Source organism: Malus domestica, chromosome 09, assembly GCF_042453785.1.
Source record: "Malus domestica chromosome 09, GDT2T_hap1".
Classification (NCBI taxonomy): Eukaryota; Viridiplantae; Streptophyta; class Magnoliopsida; order Rosales; family Rosaceae; genus Malus; species Malus domestica.
The window spans coordinates 34,663,171-34,688,671 of NC_091669.1; the positions used below are offsets into that span (position 1 = coordinate 34,663,171).

At 40.3% G+C, this 25,501-nt stretch overlaps 1 protein-coding gene and 2 long non-coding RNA genes across 5 annotated transcripts; 2 read left to right on the forward strand and 1 right to left on the reverse strand.

Annotated features, from left to right (window-relative positions):
- Positions 1–521: 521 nt before the first annotated feature.
- Positions 522–4,587, reverse strand: LOC103444273 (pentatricopeptide repeat-containing protein GUN1, chloroplastic). 2 transcript variants are annotated; one of them, XM_008383203.4, is made up of 4 exons: positions 2,411–4,587; positions 1,487–1,703; positions 1,179–1,363; positions 522–1,095 (listed from the first exon to the last, which is right to left on the reverse strand). In XM_008383203.4, exons 1-4 carry the CDS (start codon positions 4,348–4,350, stop codon positions 831–833), a joined length of 2,607 nt encoding a protein of 868 aa, XP_008381425.3. In that variant the 5' UTR covers positions 4,351–4,587; the 3' UTR covers positions 522–830. The 2 variants fall into 2 exon arrangements, with proteins under 2 accessions (XP_008381425.3, XP_017190057.3); XM_017334568.3 differs by lacking the exon at positions 1,179–1,363 and having other exon boundaries at positions 2,411–4,569.
- Positions 4,588–5,851: 1,264 nt separating this feature from the next.
- LOC139198505 (uncharacterized) lies at positions 5,852–9,610 on the forward strand. The gene is made up of 4 exons (XR_011584038.1): positions 5,852–6,213; positions 6,316–6,363; positions 7,107–7,166; positions 7,850–9,610. It is a non-coding gene; the product is annotated as an uncharacterized lncRNA (long non-coding RNA).
- Positions 9,611–11,699: 2,089 nt separating this feature from the next.
- Positions 11,700–13,936, forward strand: LOC139198504 (uncharacterized). Of its 2 annotated transcripts, XR_011584037.1 has the most exons (4): positions 11,700–11,999; positions 12,102–12,170; positions 12,893–12,952; positions 13,636–13,936. It is a non-coding gene; the product is annotated as an uncharacterized lncRNA (long non-coding RNA). The 2 variants fall into 2 exon arrangements; XR_011584036.1 differs by lacking the exon at positions 13,636–13,936 and having other exon boundaries at positions 11,708–11,999; positions 12,893–13,620.
- Positions 13,937–25,501: the final 11,565 nt, after the last annotated feature.

Here is a 25,501-nt window from a genome sequence, read left to right on the forward strand (position 1 = left end):
CACTTTGCTTGATTCCCAAGTTAAAACCACTAACCCTTGAGAAGAAAAAAAAGGAAAACTTCGTTCTTTGGTGAATAGGGGAAAAATTTGCATACCATAGTTTGACAATTAGGCATATAAAATTTGCACACCCAAATTTTACTCTTTTTTCTTTGTGCTCCATTGGTAATTGTATGCGGATTTTTTAGACCACTCGTATGGCTGAAAACTTCTAGGACTTGCATGCAATGCAAATCCTACTTTGGTGGTCTCTCAAACCAATTGGTGCGGAAAAGTTAAAGTTTAAATGCATGCGTGATTGACTTTGATACTGTCACAATTGATCCCTTTTTATCCATTAGTATAGTATTATATTCATCACAAAGTAACCAAACCGTTCCCTGCTTCAGGACTTACATAAAATTTATATTTCCTCGCGCACTGTATTTACTGGATTGGGACGTCATCGTAAAAACATTTTAGCATTAACCGTTGCACCTCTCACTCACCTTCTTTAATGTTGATTGTAAAAGGAACAAAGGTTAAGGCAAAATACTGCATTCATTTGTTGGGAAGCCCATATGAATTCAAGGAAACAACTTTAGTCACTTGTGTATCAGTAGCATAAATGTCTACTTTTTTCTTTCACCGAAAAGCCTACAACCGCTACTGCAGAAATACACTGCAAAGTTGCAAATTCGGATTGAGAAAAGGGAGCATCAACCTTGTCCCAAATAGCTGATGAGAGAAAGCGCCGTCTAAAACGCTATGCAACAACTTATGATACAAATATATTACATTTCGTTAACATGTTTACAAGAATACAAAAAATTTGCATATGTTACAAACAACTACAAGGCTAGCGCTTGAAAATTGGAGATTTGGTCCAAATGTGCACCTTTTGGGTAAGTCCTGTCATCGTGAAGAACGAGCACCTCCAGTGTCCCAGATTCTTTTAACCAGGCAGCGGCCACAGAGCCCGTCGATATAAACCTACCCAAGTTACACTTGGCAATGTGAAAGGGTGCACCCATGCTAGTAAGAAGTGCCTCAATAGCTCGTCGTAAGGTACTGTCACCTACTACTTTGCTGTGCTTCCCCCATCCTGTTAGAATGCTGCAGGGAGTCCGACAAATAAACTCAACATTCTAACAAATATTATGCAAACAGGGACTTGTTTGATGAGAAAAAATGCAAACCTTAACAGGTTCGGTAATTGTTGGCCTTTAAACACTATAGTGCGTATATTGAGCAACCATGCATGAACCATTGCCCGGGCAGCCCCAGGAGACATTAGATGCAAATCTAAGCACGAATCAGACCACGCACTTTCCCATACATTTCGGCGTTTCCCTTCAAGCACAACCAGTTGTGCCCCTTGTTTCTATTAAAATACACGTTGATAAAAATGAACCTTAATATGGGGAAAAAAAATTTAGACCTTGAATTGTTTGGGGTAAGGGAAAAACATGTTACACCTGAAAAGGTGGCATCTTCTAAAACTTACCTGTCCGAAGTGCCATAGCATGTCGGTCAGAGCATTATAGAATGCAGATGCAGTCGAAGAGTCCATCTGCTTAACTTCATCAAACAGAGACTGAGCTTTAACCCATACATTATCCCGGTAGCCCATAAGAAGTCCGTGGGCAACCCCATAAACTTGATTATCAAACAACCGGAGTTCCTCCAATAACATTGAAGCATCGTCAAATGAATTACAACGGCTGCATTGAAAAGCCATTGAAACCAAGATTAACCATAGATTCTGGGATGCTATTGGACTATGTTTACATTAAAAACATGAGATTAGGGGAATGCAACGGAGATTAAAGAATCCACATCGTACTCAATATTAGACATCCTAATCAAACCAACTGATCATTGACATTGTAGCATAATAACCTCAATGACACTACGATGAATAGTGGTTACATTACAATGAATAGTGGTTGTTTTTCACCTTCCACGAGTTGAAACAAAGTGAAGTAGGTAGAGTTTTGCTTGATTCGCTTCTTTTCTGGACTAACAACTCACTATGAGTAAACAGTCCTTAAAACATACGTCTACAATTGTTGTGTTTGAGAGGTTCCACTCTGCCTATATCAGTGCATATATTTAAGAACCCTCCAGCGCATATAATTCTTAACTGAATCATAACCATAAATTTTACTTCACGTACTCCCATGTTCTTGACATGCCTCACAACCCACAGAGCTCAACTGCTCCGTAGAGAAAATGAAAGCAAACTCTTGAGAAGCATGACACTATGTAAGGCATACACCATAAGAAACTGAGACTGAAACACCTATGTAATATGTAAGGTACAAATAAATCTAAATTGCTAGTAATGCACAGTTTAAAAATTGACTTTAACAGATCTTCAAGCAACTAGGTCCTCAATACACCATATACGAAAGGTAAAGAGACGTACCTGCACGCGTTTAAAATGGCAGAAAATGTGACAACATTCGGCTTGATGTCTAGCTCATGCATCTTCTGAAAGATTCCCAGAATGCACAAGATTTCTTGTCTAACCTTCCTATCTTTTATTGCATAACCTGCTTTCTCAGCTGCAAGTTGCCCAAACATCTTCAGAAATCTGTTATCCTCCCTATCTCCCACCTGAATTTCAAAGACCTTCCTTTCAGAAACTGTAGATGAAGATCCGGTGTGTAGCATAATGCCTCCTGGAGCAGCATCCACTGCACATTCTGTAGCTGCTGACCGACCAAAGGCATCAATTATTGAATTATAAGTGACAACATTAGGTCGAATCCCTTCCTTGGTCATCTCATCAAGCAACGAAAGAGCAGATTCCACCAGTCCATTTTTGCACAGAGCATTGATAAGTTCACTATAAAGCACAACATCAGCCTTCAACCCTGCATGCTTAAACTCTCTAAAAACCCTCATTGCCTCTGCATACAAGCCACCCTTTGAATACAGATCGATCAATGTTGAATAAGTTAATATGTTTGGTGATACATGTTCTTCTATCATCTCATTGTACATTCTTTTAACTTCATCATACTTCCCTTGCTTCCCATACCCACCAAGAAGTGCATTATAAGACACAACATCCTTCGCAATCCCAACACTCTCCATCTCCTTGCAAACATTCAAGGCGTCCTCAAACCTACCAAGCTTCCCATATAGTGAAAGCAATGTGTTATACAGAACTCTGTCCAGACTGATGGCCAAAAACTTCATTTCATTAAATAAACTGAGTGCATCTTCTAATCTACCAGCCTTAGCATATCCATCGATAATAGTACTATAAGTAACCACATTGGGCAAAATATTCTTTGAAGGCATCTCCGACATCATCTGATATGCCAAATCCATCTGCCCACCTTTACAAATCGCATCCAGAAGCGTATTGTACGTGTAAATATCCTGATCAATTCCTCTATCCACCATCTCACTAAATAGGTTTTGAGCTGCCTCCCACAATCCCCCTCGACTACAAACCGCAAGGAGTGAATTATAAGTAATTCGATCTGGCTGAACCCCATTTCTCAGCATCTCATTGAAAATCTCCACTACCCTCTTAAATTCCACTCCCCCTTTTCCACACGCATCAATTACCGCATTGTAAGTAACCAAATTCGGTTTCAAGCCCGCATCTTTCATTGACTCAAGAACTCTTATAGCCTCCTCACAATACCCACTTCGCCCATAAGCACTAATCAACGCAGAATACGTATAAACGGTCTTTCCGTAGCCGTCATCAACAGCAGTTTGAAACACATTCTTAGCAAGCTCAACCTTTCCTAACCTGCCAAGAGTACTAATCATAGAACTAGCTAATTTCCCCTGCTCAGTTCTCCTCCTCTCCCTCCTCACCGCAAACTCGAAACATCGAATTGCCTTCCAACACTCACCCCTATTCCCAAGCTCTCTTAGCAAAAACGTGTAATCATCAGACCCACCAAGCCTAGTCTCAAAACTAAGCAAAACATCATCAAGAGCCAGATCATTCTTACCGTATTGGACGGCGTGGTGCAGGGCCTCCTCTGCCAGCGCCGAGTGGCGGGAGCCCACGGTGGTCTTGGGGCGGCCCAGGTGCATTTTGGAGACGAATCGGGTGGAGCGGCGGCCCGAGAAGGCGGTGACAAGATCAGATTTTGGAGGAGGGAGAGAAGGGAGGGATGAAAAGGAGGAGGTGTGGGCGGGAAGCGGCGGCCTTGGGGCGGAGCGCGGTGGTTGGGAAGGTAAAGGCAGAGGCTTTGGGAGGGAGACTTGTTGGGTCGTCCATTGATTGGGTTGGCGGGCGTTGCGCTGAGATTTTAGGCGCTGGTTTTGGGGGTATTGGTGGCTCTGGTAAGGCTTAGTCGCCGTGATTGAACAGTGCGGCGGCGTTGAAGCCATTTTTGATATGTATAGAGAGAGAGAGAGAGAGAGAGAGAGATGTATATACTGAGGGGGGTGAGAGAAAGAGAGAGATTTTCCTAATGGAGGTTTAGGTAGAGTTTGGTGAGGGAGAGGAAAAAAAGAAAGAGGGAGGAGGTGAGGAGGAAGGCATTTGGATGGATATGGCGGAGATAACAGAGAGAGAAAGCGAAAGGGTTTTAGAGATTGAGTGAGAGTGACAGCTTATGCGTATGCGGTAAATACTACGTAGAGTAGACTAATCAGCTGACTCTCTCTCTCTTCCTTTTTTCCCAATCCTTCAAAACAAAAAAGTTTTTCTTCACCTTTTTTTCCATTTTTTATTTTCTTTTTATAGAAAAAAACCCAATCATTAGGATACTCCTGTTGAAAATGCTGGTGGGTAGTGAATGCCTACAGAAGTTTTCAATGTCCATGCAAAGTGAAATGGAATTTGGAGATGCAGGAGATGGTATTGTCAAAATGGATGATGTAAATATCAAAGTGCAGTTAATGCATTAGTTCGGAGTTGCTTTATAAATAAAGCACTACGTATGCTTTTAAAAGGTGAGAGACTCACGGTAGAGAGAGAGAGGAAAGAAGAGGAGAGAAGATAATAGAGAGAGTTATCTTTGTACTCTTATTATTTCAGATTACAATGAAAGCATCACTGCTGCCCCGAAGATGTACTCCAGTCATACTGACTGTAGAGGAACCTCGTAAATTTTGTGTCTTGTTTATTTATTCCACTGCACCCACCGTCGATTTTACAACATGTTATCAGCACGAGAAGCTCTCATGTCAGTGGAAAGCACAACGCCATAAATCCGGAGAAACATTACCTACCTCCCACCTCTGCTAGCCAAAAATCTCACAGAATAAAAGGTATGTCCATTTTCTGTATCTCCCACCGCTCCAGAAGCGCCCCACCGAATTCCGGTGAGAATTGAAATTTACAACGACCTGTAGTCGTCACGAGATAAGAAAACTCGTACTTGAGAATTGGTTTCCAGAGATCCAGAAGAATCTCATCAGACTTGGAAACCCAGATCGCGTCGTTTTCGACAGATCTCGAGAACTCCCATGAATACTCGGTTGTCTGAGATGGTGATGGCAAGACTGACTCCACACAGGCCTCCCTCTCTTGTACCTCCATCAACCTCGCTGTCATCTATGTTCCTGTATGGAAGTTCTTGCTTCACGATGCCATGTTCTCTAGGCCATGCAAGAAAAATTGAAGAAAACACGGGGATGGGAAATGGTATATCTTATCTGGCCTCTCCCATGAAAAAAGTAACGGTCTGTGGGTTTTTGCAGAGAAAAAAAGGCAAAAGCAATGAAATGGTGCATTAGCACCTTTTGAAAAGCATAAGACAAAATAATAAAATAAAAGGAAAAATGATGGTGTGTCAGACACCATGTGGAAACTAAGAAAAAAAAACCAAAAGGGTGAAGACTTTTTGGATGGTGTCGTACCATATGAAAAGAAAGAAGAAAATGAAACACCCCAACCCTCTTTTATATTTTAAAATTGTTTTAAAGCCTTAATTGGTGAGCCAAAGGGGACCCACCCCTGATTTCTGTCCCCAGCCTCCCATTTCTCTCTTCCTTCTTCTTCGTCTCTCTCCCCCGTAACTCTCCCTTAGCTCTCTCATTCTCAGCTCTCCCGTTTCTCTCTCCCTCAACCTCTCGCATCTCTCTCTTCCCCTGGACTCACTAGGACCAAGTCACCATCGAAGAGAGGCTCGCAACGAACCCCGGACCCTACCCTGCAAGTTCGACGACACGGAGTAAGCTCCGGCGAGCACCGCCCATTTCGAGGCCATTTTCGGCCAAACCACTGCGAGTTGGCCGGCGTGCAAGGTATCAATCTCTTCGTCTCGTCGAGTAGTACAACTTTCCTTTTTGTTTCACTCAATTTCGTTGAGTATTGAAGAGGTTATACTCATTTGAAATCTTACCCAGTTTCCGGCGAGTCCGACGGCTTTCGAGGCATTTTCCGGCCAAACCACGGTGAGTTAGACGTTGTGTGAGGTACCATTCTCTTCGTCTCTTCGAGGGCTAAAACTTTCATTTTTGTCTCGCTTGATTTCGTTGAGTAGTGACAAAGTTATGGCCGTTTAAAGTTAGGTGGTTTTCCGGCCGAATTTCCGGCCTTCTCTTTCAACAAACCCAGGCCATCCGGCCTTTCCCTTCCCCCTTGGGCCAATTTGGAACAGGGCCTTCGGCCCGTGAGCAGCAACCCAGAAAACCCTAGGCTTTTAAGCCCTTGGGCTTTCCAAGTCAGGGCCCTAAGCCCTTTTTCTTTTAAAAACCCATTCCCTTTAGAACCCAAAACCCAACCCTTTTGGTTATTAGGCCTTTGGGCCGTGTGTGTATGGGCTGTGTGTGTGCAGCCTGTGTGTGTGTGTGTGTTTGTTTGTGGTGTGTGTGTGTGTTTGGGGTTTAAGCCCAAACTACCCATTTTCACCCTAAACCCTTTATAACCCAAACCCTTTTAATCTTAGAACCCTAAAACCAAAACCCAATATATCCTAATCCTATTTAAACCTAAACCCTAATCCAGATCCAAACCCGATAGACATAATTTGACCGTTGACCCCCGGTCAACGTTGACTTTAGGGTTGACTTTTCAGGTTTTCGTCCGGGACTCTTCTTAGGGTACTTCGACGTTCTGAATCCGTTTCCAATGTCCGTTTTCCCAAATTCAATTTCTATTATATAGTTTTATTTATTGGACTCTTTAATGTGCTTAGGGGCAATTATTGTGACGTTTCCGTTTTCGCTAGTGGCGCAGCTTTTGACAACTAAGTACTGTGAGTGGACCCCTTCTAAAATGCATGTTTTATAGTAGAAATGCATACATGAAAAGCATGATTTGATGATTACATTTTATGAAACGTTTTGTGAGATAACATGCTTACTAAGGCTACTTTGAATTATTACTATTTTTCCTATAACCCGTGTTCTTATAGAATATCTGATGGATGACGATATGATATTTAGAACATGTTTCGAACACCTCTTTATAGTATAGATGATGGATGACTTTATACTATGAAGTTGTTTTTCAATATATATATATATGTTCAATGGTTTTGTACTTACCTAGTGGTCATTTCCACTACGGGACGTAGGGATAGATTCCGGTCCGTCCCGGGCGACGGTTTGATGTTGGCATAGGGCCTGGAGTGTGTTTCCTCTGGCTATTTAGCACAGGGACGGGGAGCCGGCATGGGGCCTGAAGTGTATTTTCCTCTGACTGTCTGCTCAGAGACGGGGAGCCGGCATGGGGCCTGGGGGTTATCGGAAAATTCACTAGTGATTATTATATATGAGTTATGATTTGAGATACTGCACATCATGCTAGGTTTCAGAAAACCTACGTTCATCATTATATATTTGTTTTCATAAACCTGGGGGTTAGTATATTGATAATTGTTTTATTATATATATATATCAACTTGGTCCACTCATGTTTGTTTTGCGCCCCCTTCAGGATTTAGGATCGAGGCGTACAATCCCGACAATCAAGGCACTTCCGCATCGGCATCTTCGAGTCCTCTTGGTGTGGGACTCATTCTTTTAGTCATTCCATTTTATATCATTCTTTTAGTGTTCTAGTTAGTTGTATGCTTTGAACACGTTCCTTAAATACATATTCCTTATTCTTTTACATTTATAAGTTTTATCTATCCTTTATTTTCAGCAATTGCACTCAATAAATGGCTTTCGTCACCCTCGGGTGTCGGCCAGCACGTGACCATCCTGATATCCCGAGGATATCGGGATCGGGGCGTGTCAGATTGGTATCAGAGCGTGGTTTGTTCAGAGCATACTTAGGATCTTCTCTTACTAAAGTAGTGTGTCGGTTTTGACGTCATTTGGATGTCAGGACTTCTGCATTTTGTGTTATTCGGCAGTTATGCGAATCTTTCTCTGTTTGAATTGTCACCTTCGGGTTGATATACAAGAATTTGTGTCGGGATTGTGCCTCATCGGTGACGTGTTTGAATTGTTGGACGACTTTCAGCATCGGATCGATACTTTGTGAAGTGCATTCTCTGTGAATGACAGGCATAGTCGGTGTTACTTGGAAGCGGCGTGTTTTAGAAATCTCGGTTTGAGGAAGTCTAGTCAAGGCCAGCTGTAGATCTGAAATGGTGATGCCACTCTGCAACATGCGTTCCCTAGGAATTGCGGGCGGAGTCGGCTCTACATCGAAATCTTGGGAAACGGAAAAATCTTGGTGGTACAAATTGGTTAAGACCAACTGGAGATCCGAAGTGATGATATCACTCTGCAACATGCGTTCCCTAGGAATGGTGGGCAGAGTCATATCTCTTGGAAATTGCTTGAAATATTCGAAGTGCGTGCTAAAGAAGCGAGTAAGTGCTAGTGGTGACGACGGTTAGTAAGTGGTAATTAGTGGGAGCAAATCAATGTTCTCGGACTCATTACCACCGAAGAAATTTGGGTGAATCTTTATAACAATTCTCGGCGATTGTTCTATCGATTACCTTCTTGTTTACTCAATGACGAAGACAAGTTCACGAACCTTTGATCGTTAACTTCACATCAAATCCTTTCAGAATTGACTTCGTCTAGAGATTAAATTTTTCTTGGGAAACTTTTCGGTAGCAGACGCTATTCTCACCAAAATCCAAAAGAAGTGGCGATTCTTGTTGTTGCTGTAGTTTGACTGAGATGATGAAAATCCAGATTTGTTTGGATAAACAAATTCCTTGAATTTCACCTGGGTCTGGTACTCGGTGGTAAAATGCTAATTGTCCACGTACTTTTTGGTATTGGTGGACTTAACATATTGCTTGTAGCCTAAATGTTCAGTCTTGTAATTTTCATTGTAATGGCTTGAGACTCTACCATGTTTATCATTGTACGAAGATCGAACTTTACTCTAAACTTCTCTGGACTCATTGAGCTTTGGTTTGCTCAAGGGCATCACTTTAAGGTAGCCAATCGTGTCACTGCATGCATACGCAGACTACTTTGTATCTTTCTTCTTCGTCATTCTGTTGATTCAGAGGTTCTATGTTTAATTTTTGAACTTTGAAACAGCTCTCACAAAGTATTGTGAATTTCGAAATGTCTTTGGCCTCGTAAAATCTTATTAACAGTTCTTAACTATTCTTGAGATTAGACCTATTTCCTTTTTGGCTAAGAAACCAGTTGACCATACTGTGATGATTTGCAAAATAATCATAAACAGTGATTTCTATTTCTGCATCTTTATCTTCCTTCGCTTGTTTGTCTCTCAATGTGAAACTGGATCATGCCGGAACATTAAAAAAAAAAAAAAAAAAAAAAAAAACGTTTGTTCTCGGCATGGTTCCTGGTTCAAATTTTGCTATCTTGTACTCTAGATTTTAATGGACTTGTTTTGGCCCTCAAATTCTTAAGTGTTCTTTTAGCCTTCTTGATATGGTTTCTCGCTCAATCAGTGAGGAATTCACGATCGATCGATTCGGCGGAAGTGTGCGCCCAATTCTTATCGTTTTGGACAGGAATGTTGAGAGCATAATATTTTGACAAGCTTACCAGACTTGCTAGAAAGGGTTCCTTGTGGGTGTGAAGTTTGAGTCGTCTTTTGGTAAGAGACCGGTGAAAGATTATGGTGCAGATGAGTAGCAGATTGCATCACTATCTTCACGCTAATTGAATGGTTACCATTCATTATCCTACTGCAATTCATCGCCATCATATCGTACTCTGGTAGATCTTTTCAATGATGTGATGTGTTCGCCTCAATGCACCTCAGCGTAGCTTTCCACTACCTCGCATTAGGATCTTTCGGTTCGAGAGCACGTGGGCATGAGGTTTAAGCGGTCTTTTAGTAAGAGTTGGTTGAAGGTTTTAGTACATAAGGTCAGCATATTGTATCACCATCTTACTAGAATTCATGGGCATCACATCGGTTATTTTCAACGATATGTGTTCGTCTCAACGCATATTTCGACTGCTTCACTTCTGAACCTTATTGTGGTGAGTACGTGGTTGTTAAAACAATTCTAGTAGATCTGTTTGGGGCATTATGAGATGGAACTTCAGCACGATCGAGGCGACAATTGGACAATCTTTACACTTCTCTCGAAAGGTGTGTACTATTTTGTTTTTAGGTTGACCATTTGCGAGTCGTTCTTCTTTCCATCAACTTTGGCCTTGTTTGACTTGAAATCTGCAACTAAGCAAAAATGGAGAGGTGGATTGAGCACTACAACAGTTCCTAAGAGATAATGCGTGTTGAGGAAGATGACTTCTCGTTTTCTGCTTGCTTGGTTCGAGCTTTTGGGTTTACTACTAACATGGTAGCCACTTCTCTTGAATCCCAAGGTACAGTTTTCAAATGGGTTACTTATTGGCAAAATTCTGGAGTAGTTGGTCACATTTGGAAGAACTGAGGAGGATAGGATGCTTGGTGCTGGATAAAGTTTTACGACGACAGTTCTTATTTTGTTCGGTTTGAGTATGGCACTTTTGCGACATGGTACGAGAGTTTCTACATGCAACACTGGTTAGCAGAGGAGTATTGTGAATTGGTATTTGGAGGATCCAACGTACGATATGTGAAATTGTACACCATTTGAGAAATTACTGCTTGCTTATCGAGACAACAAATGTGTGATCGATATCACGGGCGGCCGACCGGTATATCGGTAGCTTATTTGTTGGGTTCGTTAGGCAAGTGGGCAAAAGATTCGTCTACAGCAGCTGATGCAGATTCAGAATTTGTATTTCTTGGGACTCGACCTAAAGGCACATCTATTCTCGGAATATATGACATTTCGAATTCTTGGGCGAGACCCACTCTCATTTTTCAGTTTTGGTTTTCAATATAAGTATTTTAACTTCATTTACTCTAGTTAATTGTTTTGACGTTACAAATGTTTTTGGAAAAGTATTTATGTTTTCATTTTTAAGTTGATTCGAGTTTTTGAACTATATGTTAGTACATATCTATTTTGACGTTATCTGGCCTTAAGCTATTTTGTGTTTTCAACTTTATATTTTATTAAAGTATGTGTTCTATTTTTTACACTGATGGAAAAAAAAAGAAAGAGTTTGAGCTTGGAGGCACGAAAGATGGAATCATTGCAGCCGATCGCGACGGCGTGGCATTTTCCCTTTTGTGAAACCGTTCTTACCTGATCTCTTCGTTACATATATATATATATATATATTATTCTTCTTCCTATTTTCAAGTATTTTCGGTGTAGTATGTTGTTTTAAATTTCGAGGACGAAATTTTTTACAAGGGTGGTAGATTGAAACACCCCAACCCTCTTTTATATTTTAAAATTGTTTTAAAGCCTTAATTGGTGAGCCAAAGGGGACCCACCCCTGATTTCTGTCCCCAGCCTCCCATTTCTCTCTTCCTTCTTCTTCGTCTCTCTCCCTCGTAACTCTCCCTTAGCTCTCTCATTCTCAGCTCTCCCGTTTCTCTCTCCCTCAACCTCTCGCATCTCTCTCTTCCCCTGGACTCACTAGGACCAAGTCACCATCGAAGAGAGGCTCGCAACGAACCCCGGACCCTACCCTGCAAGTTCGACGACACGGAGTAAGCTCCGGCGAGCACCGCCCCTTTCGAGGCCATTTTCGGCCAAACCACGGCGAGTTGGCCGGCGTGCAAGGTATCAATCTCTTCGTCTCGTCGAGTAGTACAACTTTCCTTTTTGTTTCACTCAATTTCGTTGAGTATTGAAGAGGTTATACTCATTTGAAATCTTACCCAGTTTCCGGCGAGTCCGACGGCTTTCGAGGCATTTTCCGGCCAAACCACGGTGAGTTAGACGTTGTGTGAGGTACCATTCTCTTCGTCTCTTCGAGGGCTAAAACTTTCATTTTTGTCTCGCTTGATTTCGTTGAGTAGTGACAAAGTTATGGCCGTTTAAAGTTAGGTGGTTTTCCGGCCGAATTTCCGGCCTTCTCTTTCAACAAACCCAGGCCATCCGGCCTTTCCCTTCCCCCTTGGGCCAATTTGGAACAGGGCCTTCGGCCCGTGAGCAGCAACCCAGAAAACCCTAGGCTTTTAAGCCCTTGGGCTTTCCAAGTCAGGGCCCTAAGCCCTTTTTCTTTTAAAAACCCATTCCCTTTAGAACCTAAAACCCAACCCTTTTGGTTATTAGGCCTTTGGGCCGTGTGTGTATGGGCTGTGTGTGTGCAGCCCGTGTGTGTGTGTGTGTTTGTTTGTGGTGTGTGTGTGTGTTTGGGGTTTAAGCCCAAACTACCCATTTTCACCCTAAACCCTTTATAACCCAAACCCTTTTAATCTTAGAACCCTAAAACCAAAACCCAATATATCCTAATCCTATTTAAACCTAAACCCTAATCCAGATCCAAACCCGATAGACATAATTTGACCGTTGACCCCCGGTCAACGTTGACTTTAGGGTTGACTTTTCAGGTTTTCGTCCGGGACTCTTCTTAGGGTACTTCGACGTTCTGAATCCGTTTCCAATGTCCGTTTTCCCAAATTCAATTTCTATTATATAGTTTTATTTATTGGACTCTTTAATGTGCTTAGGGGCAATTATTGTGACGTTTCCGTCTTCGCTAGTGGCGCAGCTTTTGACAACTAAGTACTGTGAGTGGACCCCTTCTAAAATGCATGTTTTATAGTAGAAATGCATACATGAAAAGCATGATTTGATGATTACATTTTATGAAACGTTTTGTGAGATAACATGCTTACTAAGGCTACTTTGAATTATTACTATTTTTCCTATAACCCGTGTTCTTATAGAATATCTGATGGATGACGATATGATATTTAGAACATGTTTCGAACACCTCTTTATAGTATAGATGATGGATGACTTTATACTATGAAGTTGTTTTTCAATATATATATATATGTTCAATGGTTTTGTACTTACCTAGTGGTCATTTCCGCTACGGGACGTAGGGATAGATTCCGGTCCGTCCCGGGCGACGGTTTGATGTTGGCATAGGGCCTGGAGTGTGTTTCCTCTGGCTATTTAGCACAGGGACGGGGAGCCGGCATGGGGCCTGAAGTGTATTTTCCTCTGACTGTCTGCTCAGAGACGGGGAGCCGGCATGGGGCCTGGGGGTTATCGGAAAATTCACTAGTGATTATTATATATGAGTTATGATTTGAGATACTGCACATCATGCTAGGTTTCAGAAAACCTACGTTCATCATTATATATTTGTTTTCATAAACCTGGGGGTTAGTATATTGATAATTGTTTTATTATATATATATATCAACTTGGTCCACTCATGTTTGTTTTGCGCCCCCTTCAGGATTTAGGATCGAGGCGTACAATCCCGACAATCAAGGCACTTCCGCATCGGCATCTTCGAGTCCTCTTGGTGTGGGACTCATTCTTTTAGTCATTCCATTTTATATCATTCTTTTAGTGTTCTAGTTAGTTGTATGCTCTGAACACGTTCCTTAAATACATATTCCTTATTCTTTTACATTTATAAGTTTTATCTATCCTTTATTTTCAGCAATTGCACTCAATAAATGGCTTTCGTCACCCTCGGGTGTCGGCCAGCACGTGACCATCCTGATATCCCGAGGATATCGGGATCGGGGCGTGTCAAGAAAATATATATGTATTTATTTATATGAATTGGTGTTGGTTTAAAACCCTTTCACAAGATCTATTTACTTTAAAGCAAATTATTTATCATGGACGGTTTTACCACCTACTGCTTTAAGTTTTGATTTATGTGAATGGTGCTAAATTAAAGCCCTTATCACAAGCTTTATCTACTTAAATGCAATTTATTTACTATGGCTGGAATTACCGCCTATTGCTTTAATTTATTTATTGTACTTATCTTTTGTTACGATGAGTATAACAAGGACTCAGAGTTCATTGATTAGATCAGAACCTACAGTTTCTTGATCCTTATCATATAAAAATGATTGGACCCAAAGTTTCATCATACAAAAAGGATCGAGCATGAAGTCCCTTGATCCTCAAGATCAAGACATAAAGTTCCTTAATAAGTACCGTAAGTTTGAAGTGCCACAATGCCTCAACTTAATTGTAATAAAAGCCATAAGAGTCTCATTCTACAGACTATTAAATAAGGACTAGAAGTTCCTTATGTCCATACTCAAAATGGTTTAGCAGAAGCATTTATTAAACGGATGAAATTGATTACCCGCGCTCTGCTCATGAAAACGAAATTGCTAGTTTTCTACATGGGGACATGTCATTTTACATGACACATTATTAAGTTCGGTTGAGACTAGTTGCCAACCATCAATATTCCTCAGTACAACTCGTGTTTGGGCACTAGCCAAACATTATACATTTACGAGTTTTTGGTTGTGTTATCTATGTGCCTATTGCAGTGCCACAACGTACTGAAATGAGCATTGATGTTGAACACCATATATCATTCAATATTTAGAACCCTTGACTGGGGATATATTTACTGCATGGTTTGTGGACTATCATTTTGATAAGACAATTTTCCCGCCGTTAGAGGGAGAAAATATCATTCCAGAAGAATGACAATGAAGGATCGTTCCAAAAGAATGACGAGAATTTGTCTTATTTTGATTCACAAAGCAATCAAATGAAGTAAGAATAATTGAATGATGCAATGATGTGTCAATCAAATGCCAGATGCATTTAATGATGCAACGAAAATGATGAAATCACATATACTTGTTGCAAATGTGCCTACAAGAATTGATGTCCCTGTTTGGACAAAATAATGAGGCAGTAAATGAGTTATATGTTACACGCCTGAAGCGTGACAAACCCTTAGACTCAGAAGATTCAGTCTTTTGAAAGAAGAAGAATATGACATTACTGAATTATTACATTCCTGAAGCATAACTGTTGCATGCTAGAAGCATGATAGTTGCTGCATGGATACACATCCCAAAAAGAACAATCCGCGGAGATGAGAATGTTGATGTCTCATGCATGAAGCATGATAGACGTATAGGTTCCAATGACTCAACTCCCGGAATTGGAGATTAAGATCCAAGCTCTATATTGCTCAAGAAGAGGTTATGATCCGTATTATCTAAATTACGACTATCCTGGAAGAGATAGTGTAATGCCCTTGAAGAGGCAATGGATATCCAAAGAACTAAAAAGCTTTTATGCATGTGCATGCACATGAGAATATGGGATCATAGATTGATGATAACCAATGGTAATTTTGGTTCTTACAAGTAGCTACTAAAATCATCAATGAGCTATGTTAATATTGAGTCTCGTTCTTTTCAACGAAAAACAAAGATGGAGAAAGGCAATTCCATTACAAATTTGTAAGAACGTGAAAAAACGGACCTATATATTTGAATATAATACAAATAGCCAAAAGATGTTGAACCAAGGAGGTTACATTGGGCATTTGTAATACAGTGAACTACACTCACATGATATGACACAAGGTTGTAAACGAGTTCATATGAATGGAGAATTATATACGAAGGGTTGTGAGTCGCCCACATCATATCTCCATAAGTAAATCCCTCAATTATACATGGGAGCAAGTTGCTCTGCATAAATTCCAAAGGAAAATGTGTCATGAAGTGTAGAAAATCCCTGGAGGATTCAACTTGCTTGAAGTAAGCCCCGAAGGGTAAAACATAAAATATGTACTCAATACCAATGGATGGTATAATTGCCTTAGTGAGTACTATCATTATAATATTGTTGCAATATATTAAAATCTCTTACAAGAATTTTTGACATTAAATTAGAACTCCTGAAGAGTTGATGATGTTAAATTGGGATTCCTGAAGAGTCAAGAAAGATTATAAAGTGTTGAGAGAAATATTGTCTCGAACTGCAGATCGAACAATATGCCAACACGAATCTTATCCATGATGTTTATGATATTAAAGAACCATATGGATTGAAGATTATGAGTTGAATACTCAAATATTTAGACACTAAGAAAAATCATTCATCTTCGTGAGGGAAAAGTTGAATTGATATTTGGTCCAGAAGTACCACATCTTAGTGCAATATATGCTTTATTGTATTTGACACAATACATTGAATGAAATAAAACTTATCTATTGATATCTCCGAGAAATTACAGACATACACATGAAAACATGAGGGAACTTTCACAAAGGTTGCTTATGTGAAGCCTCAGTACTCGGAAGTACTCCAGAAGGGGGAGGCACTAGAGGTTGATTATTTGGAACCTTAATACTTGGTGAAACTCCAGACGGTTGAGACAATGGGTGTCTTTGGAATAAAGACATGAACCCTTGATTGTCACTTTGCGTCTGACCTTCGGATTCCAGTAGCTGATCGAGCTTTCTTTTCATGCTCGTTGAATAATTATTTGCAAGCATGTGTAACACTCTATTCTCGTGCTTGAGCCCTCTAATCTCTTATTTAAGACTTGCCACCTCAGCCATCAATGATTCAACTTGGCGAGTTTGAGCAAGTAGGCGTTGGCCCCATATTGGATACAGAGCCTGCACATTGAATACTGAGAGCCAAAGAGTCTTGAATGGTAGCCTCATTAGATTAGTTTGAAAGGATTCTGTTATCTTTGGGAGTGAGAAGATTCCTAGCTACAACTGTAGCGGTTAGGTCATTCTTTATCACAGAGTCCCCGACCGTGAGAGGACCATTTGAAGATAAGAAAGACGGGCACCATATGATGGGGCTCACCTGTATTAGTCCTAAGACTCAAATCTAAGCAAATGTTAGATGGGCAAGCCATTTTCAGAAGTTGATGAAAGAAAAAGGTTGGATATAGTGAAATCTCATAAATATAGCAGAGACAATTTTCACAAGTAGGAAATCTTCAAAGTGTGCAAATTTGAATACAATCAATACCTCTATAAAAGAAGAGGCAAAAGAGTCACTTGTTCAGAGATTGAAGAAGCACAGCTCTCTGAATTCCAAAAGCCAGATTTTCCTGAATAAAGTTTGTTGGCATTTTTCAGACGTAATCTCAGCTTTTGGATATCACGTACATCTTTGTCAAAGATCTCTGATAAAGTTGAAAACGCGTGAATTTCACTATTCCAACTACAATACTGTTGCCGACAAGCGTGGATGACAAAGTCACATCCACACCACTACCTGCTATTGGGGAAATCCCTATATATGTCGACTTTCATCCTCCATGGTAAGGCACGCATCCAAAACTCCTAACTTTCTCTCTCATTGTCGAAGATGTATCTGCAACCAAACCTCTCAACATACTCAGTTTTATTCCTCTCCGAGAATACCTCTTCAAACAAGTCACACCAGAGCAAGAGTATCTCATATCTTCAGGGACGAGAGCAAGAGTATTTTATATCATGCAATCTCCCTGTCCTTTCCTTTGTCCTTGTTCTTACTTGCAAAGACAAGGATAAAGAAAGCAATATGTCGCAACCTCCACTCAAACTCCCGGTAAGGAACCGACTGCCTGGAACCTTTCCTGATTGCTTGCCTAGCTCTCGAGTAGTCATCTTCAACTGTTGTTGGAGCTGGGCCTCCAGTCACCAAGAAGTAATGAATCATCCAAATGCAAGGGTTGCATTCCACTCCTGCATCAAAGGGCAAATACTGCAGGAGAATATGCCACACATGCATCGGGGAAACCCAGGGAAAATACTACTTAAGCAAGGGGAGCAAGTAAGGAAAGTGAAAATGATACATTGAAGCATGTGGAGACAAGCGCAACAAACACGTGTTGATTCATCCCTGACAAAACCGAAGATCACTTGCCACGTGTAGCTCCTCATGGTCCAATTTCATTCAAGATCAAGCCTCGAAGGTCCTTGAAGAAATCACAAGTCCGATTCAAGATCAAGTGTCCACCACCCTTGAATAAAATTCAGCTCCAGATAAAAGGAGTAAATTCAGACTTTTGAAGCAAGTCTAGCAGAAAGCCTTCCAAGTCAGTTCAAGAACAAGCCTGTGGAAAGTTAACAAGTAAAGCATCTATTTCGGCAACTCTTCTCGCTAAAAGACTGAAGCATAATGATTAACGATTAGCCTAAATGACTTAAGATCAGGGGGATATCCTCGTCAAGGGGGAACATCCAAAATGAAGCAAGGTTTTTAAAGAGGCAACTGATGTTGATATGTGGGCATCTAAAGGGGAGTGTTGAAAATGCTGGTGGGTAGTGAATGCCCACAGTACTTTGCAGAAGTTTTCAATGTCCATGCAAAGTGAAATGAAATTTGGAGATGCAGGAGATGGTATTGTCAAAATGGATGATGTAAATTTCAAAGTGCAGTTAATGCATTAGTTCGGAGTTGCTCTATAAATAGAGCACTACATATGCTTTCAAAAGGTGAGAGACTCATGGTAGAGAGAGAGAGAGGAAAGAAGAGGAGAGGAGATAATAGAGAGAATTATCTTTGTACTCTTATTATTTCAGATTACAATGAAAGCATCACTGCTGCCTCGATGATGTACTCCAATCACACTGACTGTAGAGGAACCTCATAAATTTTGTGTCTTGTTTATTTATTCCACTGCACCCACCGTCGATTTTACAACAACCCCATCCTTCTAACCTGTTTTTAATTTTTAGCTTTAAAGTATTTCAAACAATTTCACCTAACTTTTTAAAAATTAAACATTCGTTAAGTTACTAACGTTAAGTGAAGACATCATAAATATTAATTGATGATTTTGCTAGCATTAAATGATAAGATGAACAAATTCTTAAGCTTGTTTTAATTAATCATTTTCTTTGGAGCTCCAAATTCCCAAATCGACTCCTTTTAGTCAAGTTAAACTATAAATTTGTTTGGCTATGTGTCCATTTGGAAATTCAAAGTGAGAGTTAAATTTCACTTTAATATTTGTCCATGTCATCACTTAACGCTAGTGAATCTGACATATATGCAATTTTCAAAATGTTAGGTAGTTATTTGATATGTTTTAAAATGTTATGACCAATTTGGAACCACCTCCAAAGGTTGGATAGTTATCTGCACTTAACCTAATTTAATTTCTATGTGATATATTTACACTAAATGGTGGGAGAATCAATTGATATCAAACTTGTTATTCACAATATTCGAACCTAAGACCACTAAAAAAAATACCACTAAATTGTACTAAGCGGCAAAAATTTGAATCATTTCTCAATTTATGCTTGTTTTATTTACTAGAAAAAACTATTTTCTCATTATTTGATTTCTTCGTTTATGGCAACTGATTATCATCCAAAACTATGAAACATTTATTTTTATTGAATTTTGAGAGATTACATTAATTGATTATTATTATTTTAGAGATTTGATTAGTTTCTGTAATTTTCTCAAGGCATGCAACAATGATACAATTGGCAAAATGAATAGTTAGGACACCTTTTGTAATGACCAAGGTTCTAAAAAACGTTAGGCGCTAGTCAGGTGTCGGGTTGGGGCCTAGCGCATAGGCGATTGGGCAGGCGCCTAGACGAACTAGGCGGATTTAAGTAAATCCATTATATTTCGTGTAAATAAGTGTCTGTTTATACTTAAAATATATAATTTCATTATAAACTACAAAATAGAATGACATATGTATTATGAAGTATTAGAACATAATGAAAACATGTGGAACAAACATTTAGTGTGTGCTCATTTAAGTATTCAACAACTCTCTTACAATTTATTGAAAAAAATTAAATGCAAATTGAAAGTTATTATTTTCTGTCTAAGTGAGTCGCAATCTAGGTAGGTGCCTAGCGGTCTAGGCAGGCGCCTTAGTTGGCATAGGCTCCCTTTCTCAATTTTCAAACTCCTAGGCATTAATCGGGGCCGTGGCCAGCCACCTAGCGCCTAGGCAGGGATTTTTAGAACAATGGTAACGACCCATCACCAAATATTTTGGTTTTCATAATTTTAATGCGTGAATTTATGAAAATGCCCTTCGAGGCAAAAACGTTGACTTTTGTTGACTACCTTGCCGTGTCACGTAAGACTCGTTTCCTTGGCGTATTCTTGTCATACTCATCGTTACGAATGTGTGGGCACAAGTGGAATCAGAATTGGAGTTACGATGAACGTTTTACGAAACTACAAAGTCGAGGGGCAAAATAGTCAATTCAATGTTTTAGATTTTGGGGTGGGATATTTGTCTTATTTTATTACTTTTCTGGTGACCTGTGGGGCCCACACCCCATTTTTTCCCCATGTCCTTCCCTCCCTCAAGCTTTCGGACACTCTTGAACTCTCCCTTACCTTTCTTCTTTACAACTATCTACCTCTCGATTCCCGAGCACCACGCACATACACACACATGCAAACATACAACAGCAACAACAACCTTACCACCATCTCTCAATTTTCCCTTAAATCCCCTTAGCACTCTTTCTTCGTCCAACTTCTTTATGTGCAAAGGATCACAGTGACATCACCTCGTCGTACTCCGGCGAGCTTCTTGAATCTTAGACCAAGGTAAACCCCTGGAACCCCATAGATTGTGTTTAGTATTATATTAAGGTAGTTTAGGAGTTAATCATACGTGTGGATGCAGAAAACACTTCGGGAGAAACCTTCTTTAGTTTCCAGTGAGAACCCGTGCCTTCCAATTCATTTTCCTACTAACTCCGGCCACCATTGAGGAAACTAAGGGTATATTTCGACTCCTTGTTTCTCAGGCTTCAATTTGATATATTAGATTACTATTGTTAGTTGAGATTTGAGGTTGATCGGAACTTGGGAAGCTCCGGCTTTCTTCTTCATGGAATCCGACCTGAAACCAAGTCGACCCGACCCAAAAACCCAAAGATTTGACCCAAAACCGGCCCAAACCATTGGGCCATGTAACCCAATAACCTAGCCCAAAACCCTTGGCCCATTAACCCTAACCCGGTCCAACCCATCTGACCCATAACTCGGATCTAACCAGGCCCAACTCAATAACTCAGCCCAATCTAGCAACCTAAGCCCAGATCCGACCAGGACCCAGTCCCAATTTCCTGGGCCGACGTATGGCTTGCGTGTCATGGCTAGTGCGTGGAGCACACACACCTCTGCCGCCGACTTTTTTGGCGACCCAACTCGGTGCTTGGCGAAGCATGCGATGGTGCGTGAGAGTACCTGAGGTCCATCTTTAAGTTTTTTGACGTGTCGAACCTAAATCCGCTGCCCGTTTTCCCAAATTCGATCATTTTAGTACAGTTTTACTAAATGGTCCCTATTTGTGTTTAGGTGCATCAATGGGAAGTGACTCCATCCTCACTAGCTCAAGCGGCTCCCGGGCAACAAAATACTGTGAGTAGACCCCTTCTTAACTTGCATGTTTTTATAAAATACTAGGCTTGCATTCAAGAAAAGCTTGATTTCATGATTTTACATTTATGCATTATTTATGATTTCTCAAATTTACGTTTTACGAAAGATTATGAATTATTGGATTTTCGTATTTGAAATTCTATGGATCTACAAATGTGATTTATTATGGATTTATAAGGTGAAGATTTGTGCTTTTGAGCTCCGGATTGATATGAGGTTTTTAAGGTATGAGTTCGGTGCTTATATAGTGAGTTATCATACAACACATACACACAATCGGGTATGTAGACATCTATGGCCATAGGACACAGTTGATGATATTGATGATATTGATGACATACCCCCAGCTTTACTAGCCCAGGTGTCACATCCCGGGTTCGGCTTAATTGTAGCAGTTGTTTCTCGGAACTCACACGAGAACTTTCCAGTAGGTCACCCATCATAGGAATGTTCTCGCTCGAACTCGCTTAACTGCAAAGTTCTTATGGGATCTGTAGTCAGTGAGTTCCCAAAAGGCCTCGTGCCATAAGGAGGGGAGCATGCACATATAAGGCACATCACCCCCTCTTTGTAGGTCGATGTGGGATCTTACAATTAACCCTACTTAAGGGGAACCCGACGTCCTCGCCGGCACATCTTCACCGAATAGCAAAGTGGCTCTGATACCAAAATGTCACATCCTAGTCTGCATAGCAAGATATTGTCCGCTTCAGGCCACGTCCTTATGAATTTGTTCTTGGGTTTCGGCACGAGAACTTCCTAGGGGGTCACCTATCCTAGGACTGCTATCGTCCAAACTCGCTTAACTTCAAAGTTCTTATGGGATTCGAAGCCAGTGAGTTCCCAAAACGCGTTTTGCTAGGAAGAGATGGGCATGTACATATAAGGCCATAGACCAACCCTCACCCCGCCGATGTGGGATCTCACACCAGGGCTAGTGTCGGTGTGATATGTTATATGTATATGCTTATTCTCCGGTGTAACCCGGAGTCGTACAGTTTCACCCTCGGATGATGGACCTCTCTTTCTTCTCTGGTGTAACCGAAAGTCGTACAGCTTCACATTCGGGTGATGGACCCACTGCATATACATATATATGTTATATCCTTTTCTCTGGCATAACTCGGAGTTGTACAGCTTCACCTTCGGGTGATGGACCATGGTTTCTTCATTGGCGTAACCCAGTGTCATACAGCTTCACCTTTGGTGATGGTTATGTCTTCGGGGCACTATGATACCCCTAGTTAAGTATACCATTGATTTGAGTTATGAGATGCTTGGGTTTTGCCTTCGGGTGTTTCGATACCACTTTTAGAGATAATTTTATTGCTACAAATATTTTGGCATGTTAGAGTTTTTGGAAAGATCTATATGTAGTATTATATGTGTTTTCAAAACAGGGGGTTAGTATGTTCAGAAATAAAATGGTTTATTATAAACTTTGGTCCACTCACCTTTTGTTTTGCACCTCCTCAGGAGTTAGAATTGAGGCACATGATCCCGGCGTCAGGGCACTTCCGCATAAGCATCTTGAGCCTTCTCTGTGTAGGACCCATTCCTCGGTTCATACCTTTCTATAATAATTCATTCACATTTTTCTTAATTAGTTGTATGCTCTGAACACGGTTCTGCATCAGTGTATTTCTTTCTAATCACATATTTAATTTGTATGCATGTTTAAAATGACTTCGTCACCCTCGGGTGTCGGTCAACATGTACCTATCATGATATTTGGGGTTATTGGGGTCGGAGCGTGTCATCTTTTGGACAACATGACTGCAATAATCATGTATATTTGTTGATATTTGTCACAGCAAGGTGATGGCATGGCCAAATTTAAAGCCTACATTTGCAACTGTTTGCGGAAAGATTACAGTGCAGTACTAGAAAGGATGGAGATCTCATCTCGAATACAACTGCTAAGGAGACTCAAAGTCAGATTTTCTATGGACTCTCTGCCATCTAAAGTTTAACGTCAATTTCTATGTCAACATTCTAAAGCATTGTGCCAAAGAACATGAGCGTTGCCCTTGTCCATAGTAGTCATGGTGGTCGAGTTGCCTACAATAAAAGATTAAGTATTTCCAAGTGAGAGAGTTTAGCCATGGAAAACTCTCAAAGTTTAAAGATAAGTTCTGTTTTTCTATCTTAATTTCTAGGCTTCAAAGCCTCCCAATTAGATACTATTAAGCTCAGAACTTCCTCCTAAATTAATTAACATCAATGCGGGGACTCAAAGTAAAATTTTGACTTAGATAGTTTGAGATTTTTTTTCATCTCATTAATGCTTACAAGTATGTTCGTTAGACACTTAATGCAACAGTTGTAACTGTTTGAGCTACTTAATCAACACATCAAAGTTAGTGTAAGAAGACCCACCAAATGTCGTAGCTGCTTCTGCTTTCTTCTTCCATTCCTTACTCTTTTCCCTCATCTCCTTCCCTTTGTCACCCTCCATCAATTCCAAATGCAGAGTGAGCGAAACTACAACTCAGTAGGGAACATGTTATCATTAATCACAATTTAATTAAATGATGAACCATGAAATGCAACTTAATTTCAATTACCCCAATTTGTTAATTTATATAATAAAACACACGGACTTGCATGTCTCATACCATGCATTTTACCATTGTAGCGATGGTCCGAATGCTGTATAATACAAACTAACCGTCGTAACTCAATCATCCCAAATACTAGTTTTGTTGGTCGTCTTGTCCTTCTCTCGACCTCCAGAGTCCCCACTATTTCGTACCATTCCTATAATTTCACTTTTGCCACCCTTTATGGTCCCTACGAGTGTCGAACTCAGCCATACAAAAGATAGTTCCATTTCCATATCCTAATCTCAAATAACCAATAAAAATCATCCACTCCAATATGCAATGATACATGCATATAATCAACTTATCACAATATCCACATTATCAACAATAACAGTGAATAAATCATATTCCAATATCCAGCATTATATCAATTATAGAAATATATCAAGTATAACACCTATTTCACAAAGCTTAAACAAGACAAATACCCCAATAGTGATAAGTTTCCAAAAAAACCCCCTACCTTAGTTCCGAAGCTAGAACCTAACTTTATGTTCCAACCCAAGTGCCAAGCTCCACGAACAAGAAGCTCCTAAGACCATGTCTTTCTTTCACTCTCAAAATAACTAATTTTGTAAGAGAGCCTAAGAGCCTACTCAGGCTTTGCTAAGGCACCTTCAAATTGCTCATTCACGGAAGGAGATTTGTGGGCGGATCACAAGTCCAAGGAATATCTGATAGATTGCAGTCAGCCAAACTTAAGCTGCATAAAGAATGTGGTAAAATTGAGATGACCCCTTGACCAGATTGATTGAAATGATTGGGCTGTACAGTGTAACTGGTTTGTAGCGGTTGTACCGGTGGACATAGCTCTGAGCAGCGGCAAATATTAAGACATCGAAGAGAAATCATGCTAGTTGTCGGAAATTTTATGATACTTTTGCAGTCACTTAACTTCAAGACAAGAAGTTTGTCCAAGGGTGCAATGGATGCACGAACTTCAACCAGTTTTATGCAATCTTCAAGAATTAATGTCTCAAGGTTAGGAAATCCTGATAAATCAGGGGTTGTCTCAAGGTCATGTAAATGACAAAGATTAAGGAATCTCAGTCTTAGAAGAAACTGTATAAAGAGAAGTAGTTAGTTTCTCCAAATATATGACAATACAAAATCCCTAAATTTGTGTGAGAGAGAGAGAGAGAGAGAGAGAGAGAGAGAGAGAGAGAGAGAGAGAATCATACCCTAGTTCCCTCCCAAAGATGTTGCAGCCTGCTGTTATGCAACTCAAGGGCAACTAGATATTCCAAACAAAAATTGGCTGGTATTGAATCTAAAGGGAATCCTCGCCAAGATAACCATACTAATTTTTTTGGAAAATCTCCATAG

Coding starts and splice junctions, on each gene's coding strand:
- LOC103444273 (XM_008383203.4), bottom strand. CDS start 4,350: ATGGCTTCAACGCCGCCGCACTGTTCAATCACGGCGACTAAGCCTTAC. Junction 1,704..2,410: donor GCCATTTTAAACGCGTGCAG/GTACGTCTCTTT, acceptor TTTTCAATGCAG/CCGTTGTAATTCATTTGACG. Junction 1,364..1,486: donor TGCTATGGCACTTCGGACAG/GTAAGTTTTAGA, acceptor GTATTTTAATAG/AAACAAGGGGCACAACTGGT.